This window comes from Idiotropiscis lumnitzeri, chromosome 4 (genome assembly GCF_059441095.1).
Source record: "Idiotropiscis lumnitzeri isolate Australia: NSW breed Sydney's pygmy pipehorse chromosome 4, RoL_Ilum_1.0, whole genome shotgun sequence".
In the NCBI taxonomy this organism is placed as follows: domain Eukaryota; kingdom Metazoa; phylum Chordata; class Actinopteri; order Syngnathiformes; family Syngnathidae; genus Idiotropiscis; species Idiotropiscis lumnitzeri.
In genome coordinates, this window is record NC_142394.1 from 22,479,275 (window position 1) to 22,487,590 (window position 8,316).

At 42.4% G+C, this 8,316-nt stretch overlaps 1 protein-coding gene across 1 annotated transcript; it reads left to right on the top strand.

Annotated features, from left to right (window-relative positions):
• Positions 1-1,591: 1,591 nt before the first annotated feature.
• On the top strand, positions 1,592-7,404 carry zic6 (zic family member 6). Its single transcript, XM_088294840.1, has 2 exons — positions 1,592-2,769; positions 4,508-7,404. Exons 1-2 carry the CDS (start codon positions 1,836-1,838, stop codon positions 5,068-5,070), a joined length of 1,497 nt encoding a protein of 498 aa, XP_088150966.1. The 5' UTR covers positions 1,592-1,835; the 3' UTR covers positions 5,071-7,404.
• Positions 7,405-8,316: the final 912 nt, after the last annotated feature.

Here is an 8,316-nt window from a genome sequence, read left to right on the forward strand (position 1 = left end):
ATCACAATAGACTTGATGTGGCCTGTCACACAACCGACACGAATGACCATGGAGAGCCTGGCATTTGTTCAAATACAAACAGATGATGAAAATGGCATGGATTTGTCGAAACATCAGAAAATATACTAAAAATTGTTCAATGCAATGCCTTTGTAAAAATATGTATGGTTATATTTGTGTAATTTTAATGAACACCTTTCTGGCTATTGAAACCTTGACACAAATTGTTACTTAGTATTGCAGTGTTGTCAATAATTATGCTATTAAACTTGATAAGAAATGAATTAATGAAGTCTGCATTATATGGTATATGGCAGATTTCATACCCTTGTGTGTGGGTGTGTGTGTGTGTGTGTGTGTATATATATATATATATATATATATATATATATATATATATATATATATATATATATATATATATAATTAAAATCAAACAATATAAATTAGTCAATATAAATGTATTTTTTTCTACTTCTGAAATATTATCCACGTTTTTTTTTAAGACAATGAATGGTCAATTGAAACTTTTGGCTTTATTGTCCTTTAATGACCTTCAACCTCGTCTCATTTTCGGAAATACATGGGGTCAAAGGTTGACCGGCACCGGTGGTTCAGTCCTATAACTTCTGTTATATTTTGTGGGCCACTTGTGACTTTTGCTCTGCCTCTGTCGAGGAACCTCTCCAGGTGACGTCAGCATTACAGGCTTGCGTATATCGTGTACCATAAAAATGTCAATTCTGCTTCCTACAGGATAGATGAATTCATTTTTTATTGGAGATTTGTAATAGAACGGTTTTTTTTTAAATAAATCTGCGTTTGCATAAATGCAATGTTTGTGCCACTCAAAATATTTGGAAAGTGAGTTTGTCACGTTCGCTCATTTGCATTTTTTATATAACCGAGCTTCTGCAAGAAGCAAGTCGCACCTTTCATGATAATTAATGAGTTTAACGATTGCGGCAGCGGGCTCGAACGTGTTGCATTACAGAAAATTATTTTCCATATTTGACATACCTGTTGAGGTTCCGTAAAAACAAACGCGAGTGTAGAAAACAGTTAACTGGTTGATATTTACACAAGTTTCCATGTTTTCAAAATCTGGAATTCCTCTCAGAATTTGACAGTAATCGCCGTGGACGTACGGTGCCTTTTTCTTTCTTATTTTTGGAGGGGGGTGGCTGGTGGTGGCTCGGGTAATATTTCTAGAGGAATTAAAAACCCACTCAGACGTGGGACTGCAATTGTCTTGTGTTTTGCTGCAGTCATATTCAATCAGCGGACTTTACAGGTGATGAACGTTTTTCTTCTTGTGCACTGCCGGTTTGTCTTGGTGGGCCAAAAAAAGCGCCCCGAGCAATATTTGGGAGTATTGCTGGCACTTTTCAAAGCATTTTCTCTGCTCGATTTGAAAAGGGTGTCGTGCAGCGAGCGCCCGCGTTGTGCAGCCCCCCCTCCCCTCCCCTTTTAAAACAGACCCCAGTGGCTGTCAATCACGGCGCATTCCAGCCAATCCCAAAGCTCCCATTTAAAAAAGCCGCTCTGCCTGCTGTGCTTTTATATTTTGCGCCGTGGCCTGTTTGCGGGGGCACTTTTACTACCACGGTTATTGGCACAAATCAAGAGGGCAAAAGAAAAGTGAGGCGGGATGGGACTCGCGGCAACTTTGAGCACTCTGGTGCGTCTTTCCGCAGCGAAGTTCATGGCCAACAATTTCACATGCAGATGATAAATGGCTATCTGGGAGCAGACATTTTGAAACATCCTGTCCCGCGTTGTGTGTTTGTTTGGGGGTTTTTTTCCAAAGAAAAATCATCTCCCAAATTCGCCGCATGCAAACTTTGCACCCAAACATGACAAGCCTGGCGAGGTTCAGTGGCTGCCCTCTCAACCCGGGGGAGAGGAGCGGCGAACCCAGCGTGGCGCTGCCACCTTTGGCAGGGGAGCACACGGGACTCCCCACTGGCACTTCCTTAAAACTCTGCCCCTCGCACTCTTTGCGAGACTACCCCGAGACGAGGTCCAGTGCATACGTTGACCACTCGCTCCCCCACTTTGCCGACCCGGGCTACCTAGAGCACACCGGCCCCAGGGGCTTTTTCATCGGAGGCGGCATGCCACCGGGCACCGACCAGCTGGCATCGTCACGGGGGAACCAGCATGGCGGGATGGCGCGCTACCGCGACTTCGCCGGCTGCAGGGACGCCAGAACCGGCGCCTTTTTCGCGTGCAGCTACCAGGAGCAGGCCTCCAGCGGCGAGCCCGGCCAGATGATGCTGGGTCTACCTGGAGACCTCCTCACCCGGAGCCACCCGTACGGGGGCGCCGTGAGTCCCAAGGGGGGCGGGCAACAGCTCGTCACGCAGCTGCTGGGTCTCTACAAGCCCTTCGCCCACCGCGGCGGACCCGGAGGAGGAGGCGACGCGCTCCTCAGGTGCGCTAAAGTCAAGAGCGAGCTGGTGTGCAAGTGGAGCTCCTCAGACGGGCCCGGTAGCAAGGCGGCACCGTGCTCCAGAGCCTTCGGGACCATGTACGAGCTGGTCAGCCATGTGACCGTGGAGCACGTCAGCGGAACGGAGCAGGCCGAGTACGTGTGCCAGTGGGAGAGGTGCGTCCGCGACAGGAAGCCCTTCAAAGCCAAATACAAGCTGGTCAACCACGTCAGGGTGCACACAGGAGAGAAGCCCTTCCCGTGCCCCTTCCACGGCTGCGAGAAGGTTTTCGCCAGATCGGAAAACCTCAAAATCCACAAGAGGACGCACACAGGTTCGTTGGAGCACGTTCACGCTATGTGGAATTTGGAGAAGAAACTTTGCTGTATATGGCTCTCCATAGGTTGTAAACTGCTTATTTATTCGTTTATGAAGCTGTTAAATCATAAGACGCTCAGAGGCAACTGCATTTAGCTGCATTTTTTATGGCCCCTGGTGCAGCATAAATGTTTATTAACGTGAACATATAGTGACCCCACATTTTAAGCCATTTACAACTCCTAATTAATGATTCACATTATTTTTGTTATTACTATTATTATTATTTTTATTATTAATGAAATATATATATATATGTTTTTTAATTTATCTTTTTTATTTTCTAAATTGTCGCACACTATGGGCCAGCTGCAGGAATGAGTCAAGCAGTGGAGCGCCACTATTGTATATATAGGCTGCACTGCACGTAGGGGGGTGGGGGTGCTCCTACTTCATTCAAGTGAAATTATTAAATAAATCCCGGGACACCGGAGAGCTCGTGACGTGGACATTACGCGCGTGATGCGTTCGCCTCCCAGGGAGCATCCCCACCCTCCTGTGCTCACGCGGAGACATTATGGCAGTGATGGCAACAAGGCAGGCACAGAGAGGCCTATTGAAAAGGGATGAACGTAAATTTATTTATTGATACTTTTACACAGCCCACCTTTTTTTGTTAATCATGGTGATCGACCATTATATAATTTTGATCGTATTTACGCCTAATTAGAGGCAAAATATTTTTTTTGTATTTTTTGTAATTCATCAACGAAAATGCTACTGTCGTAATAATTCAGATAATATGCACTAGAATAATATAATAATAATAAAATAATTGTTACTAAACTACCTCCATCAACAAAGGAAGATCATTATATATCAATTATCATTGTTCCGTTTTTAATATATTTTACTTAAAAATATAATTGTCATTGACGCTGCTGCCCTGCGCGTAAAATCACACACTACAGTTAATATACGTAATAATAATAAAATAATCATAACAAGGACGGAAGTTAGTAAAACAAATAAAGCATTACTCCCACTATAAATTGTTTGCCTAATGAATGCAGGAATTAGAGACCTGCCCCCATGCTGTGAGTCTTATATCCGGAAAGTACATTCACTGTCTCGTTTTTTTATTAGAACAATAAAAGTCATTCACTTACAAGGCTCTATGAAACCGAATATGTATTTATGATTATCTGGCCCATGTGTGCAGTGTAGTGCCAGTAAGGAAGGAAGGAAAAGGGGAGGGGGGGCTTTGCAATAATTCTCCCTGGCAACTGTGAGGCAAACGCACCAATGCAACTTGACCTACATTTACAAGAGAAAGTAACTCAATCACTTGTTGCGATCATCTTATGGGGATGCTTGGATGTGACAAGGCTGAAATATAAAATATAAATCATGATAATAATGGAAAAAAAAACTAGTGCGGCGATAGACGAAGGGTGACTTGAGGATAAGATGCACGAAACGGCCAAATCATTAGGTACACGTGTAGAATCCCTTCACAGCTGTCATTGCAAGAAGAACAGTGTCTTAGATATTTATTTATCACCGAGGACGGAGAGTGGAACATATTTCTGCCTTACTTACCTAACGCGAGGTAGGAAATACAGCAGTAGATTTCCACACCATAATAATCATCATTATATAATTACCTCTCGAGTGCCAGTCATGCTTTCAAGTCTGGCATGTCAGTGGGCCTAACCTCGCCCCCTTCCTTTTCTCTCCATGTGCACGTCCAGGTGAAAAGCCTTTCAAATGCGAATTCGACGGCTGCAACCGGAGGTTCGCCAACAGCAGTGACCGCAAGAAGCACTCGCACGTCCACTCCAGCGACAAGCCGTACACGTGCAAAGTGAGGGGCTGCGACAAGTGTTACACGCACCCGAGCTCCCTCCGCAAGCACATGAAGCTGCACTGCAGCAAAGAGGCCCAAAGCGGTGCCAACGCCGCTTCTGGTTCGTCTGGTTCCGCTGATCTCGGCTCCGAGTCCCCGCTGCTCAGCCCCATCCACGACGTGACCTCCTTGTCCCCGGGGAGTCCGGACGACTCGAGGTCACGTCTCCCCCTCGGGTTTGACAACAGGTCGCAGCCCCTGCTGGACGCGCTGTTGCTCCAGAGAGGCTCCTACGGGGCCAGCGGCGGCGGCGGTGCCAGAGCCCAGTCCGCCCAGTACCACAGCGGCCAGGCCGGCCACCCTTTTCAGCACCCGAGCCCCTCGTGCAGGACTTTCCCATCGGCCCCGCAATTTCAAAAAGGTTTCGTCAACGGGTGGTACACGTGTCACAGTGGCGTGGACTCCTAACCATACGTCGGACTATCAGTGGACATTTCATTAGGTACACCTGCACAATACAATGCTTTTTTCTTTAACTTAACTAATCTCTTTCTTATATCTATCTTTATCTCTATCTCTATCTCGATCTCAATCTATAAAAGAGACTACTGTTGTCAAACACAAGGCCCGTGGGCCAGCTCTGGCCCAGTCACACCATTTTGTGCAGCCCTCTTTAGCAAATCTTGTGCCCTTTTTTTTTTTAACCTGTTCTACGATTGCAATTGGCTTCTCTTTCAAACATGTTTCAAAAAGTTGAATGAACTTATATCATTTTCCTTGACTTCTGACTTTTAAGATGTTTATATGCCCGTTAAAATCTCAATGGTTGCAATGAGCAGTCAGTTTCCTACTTGGCTAGTTTCGTTCACTTATAAAGTAAGATTAAAAAAAGAGAGTAATTTTAAATAACAACAGAAGAATACTAATCATTTTAAAAACAAAAGGAACAGAGTATTGACGTTAGTACTAGTCTAGTAAAAGAAAAAAATGTGTATATGATGCACAAAGATTAGGACATATGGCGATTTAAGTTTTGCCGGTTGCAGTGTTATTCCACAGTGTTAACGGTCAAATGAGCAGGATTATGAAAGAAACATATTGCAGTCATGCATCAATTTGTTGTGTATTTGTAATACAATGAGGAAATTATACATTTCCTTGGGTTTCTAGTCATAGCAACCATCTGAGGGAAACCATAACTACAATGGAGACAAAAATGAGTTTGACGTTTATAGAAAATGATAAACATATTTATTTCTTTGTATGTCAGTGAAAATATTTTTTTTTGTGGTTGTTTATTTTGGTTGACAAAGCTATAGTTTTTCCCTCCATACAAGGTTAGAAAAATGCATCTCATTAAGATACATTGCACTATTATGCTTTAAAAAATGTTTTACATAATTCCCTGAATGTGGGCCTTTGTTTTAGGGGAACAGATTTTTGGTACTACCTGCACCAGTTTTAGGATTTAATATATAAGAAAACCTCTAAAGGAGTAGTTCTCAGACTTTTGACAGCAAGTGGCCTCACGCCTAAAAAATGTCACCAAAAAATGCCCAACATTATAATGCAGTGACCTAGTAGGCCCAATGGTTCCTCAAAACCAAGGCAGTGGTTTTATTCCTCCAAAGTATATTGCGCTTAAATACTGAATAGGCAAAGAAAAAAGGTGTACTTTATGAATGACTCAAATAAATGTTACGGTAGTTTAAGATAAATGTCCAATAAATGTTTACAACCAAATAGTTCTTCACAAATGGACTGTACTGAAAAGTTAAATACAATGAAAGTGTAGGCCTTCTTGAAAAATATTCTCTACTGGAGTAAAAAAAAAAAACTTTAAACAAGATCCACACATAGCTTCATTCTAATCTTGTTGATTTGAATCACGTGAATTCGATTTAAAATAAATTTAGTGATATTTTTTGTGTAGCTCATGAGAGACACAGAGACTTGTGGTACTTGTGGCACACTTTGAGGATCACTGCTCTCCAACACTGCATGGAGCGAGACAATTCCAAATCGTGGGTGCAATACAAAATCACAGTCAGCCTATACTACACAGGACCAGGTATATATATATTTTTTTCAATGGACAACTATAATAAATATTTTTGTCCTCATATAGTATTATTAATGCTCTTGTATTGGGTCTGTGATACTGCGCGGGTGTACCTAATGATGTGTCCAGTGAGTGTGGTTCACAACTCGAGCACTACGTGTACCTTTTTGAGCTTGTCGTGTTACATATTTAGTGATAAGTTGTGAATCGTGTTATAATAAGCCAGCCCCCCTCCCCCCTTTTTTTGTTTGCTTTGACACGCCCACTCCCACACTGGGTGATGACATTTTTTTTAATATTGTGCACACGTCTATTTGTGGGCTCTTTTTTTTTTTTTTTTTTTTAATAATCATGAACCTACTTATGCCTTTATATCTATGAATGTACACCCTTCCAATGTGGGGATTTTTGAATGTAAATTAGCTGTCAGGCTCATTGTGCACTGCTATATTTGAAATATCTTTATATAACAGCTCCTATTCGTCGTAAAGGCCTACAGCGTTGTAATGGTGCGAGGCTCAGTAGTTTTCAATATTGTGCATTCCACACGCGTGTTCTGGTTCGTGTTAAATGTGCATTTCCACATTTGTGTGCAACGTGAGCATCCACTTCTGTGTTATACCACGAAAGCCGTTTTAATTAGCATTGAGTTTTACTGTACTCTATTGTACATAAGCCTGTTGTATAATTAACTATGTATTCTATATTTTATTAAAGTGTCTATATATTCTCTTTGATCAGCTGCGTAGTTGCGGTCAACTTCATTTGTTTCGTTATTTACACCCCACGGGATGGTCGCAAGTCAGTTTTTTTTTTCTTTATTAAAGGGATTTCTGACGGATTTCTTGCGTGGGTCAGCGTTGTTGTTTTGCCACGAATGTTTCGTACCATGGGCGTGGGTGTCATGAGGCGCTTATAGGAGGTGTGCGGGAGAGTTGAGAAGCCCTATACGATGACGTCATCGCCACCAGGCGCGCGCCGATTGTCTATTGGTGATTTTCAGTGGTTCAATAAATGCAGGAACGGGCACACACACGCGCGCACACACATACACACGCATACACACACGGCTAATACAAATGATTTCTTCATTTGTCACGAGTTGCTGACAGATTGCGGTTCGAATTGATCATTTGATAACTTCTCCCACACACAAACACGCTGCGCGCGTCACTTTGACTCTCATGACTTAAAAACCTAAAATAAGAACCATTTCAACTTCTGCTTCACTTCAAAGTCATGTCATGATTTGTCACTCCCACAGTGTATAAATCAGACATGTTATTGAAATATAAAGATATATTGTCTGAAATACGTTGTCCAAAGTAAGAAAGCACAAAGGTAGAAAAAAAGTCTTTTGATGTCAGTGGTGTAAATGTGACATGTACCTGTATATGCATATATATATATATATATATATATATATATATATATATATATATATATATATATATGTATGTACACACACGCGTGTAAATCTTAAAACCTCAAAGTAAAAGCAAGTGACCAGAAACCAAGCGACCAGTTCGTTGATTAGATGACATTTCGAAGAGTGTGTGGGTGTGTATTTTATGGCAATCTCACAAGCTGCACGCTTGATGAATGAGGTCAATTGCCAGCAGCCAAACTTTGTACCTGCTCTATGTCAGCAG

What these genes read in the sequence shown, in the direction of transcription:
- zic6 (XM_088294840.1), top strand. Translation starts at nt 1,836, where the DNA reads ATGCAAACTTTGCACCCAAACATGACAAGCCTGGCGAGGTTCAGTGGC. An exon ending in CCACAAGAGGACGCACACAG is followed by an intron (nt 2,770 to 4,507) that starts GTTCGTTGGAGC and finishes GTGCACGTCCAG; the next exon opens with GTGAAAAGCCTTTCAAATGC.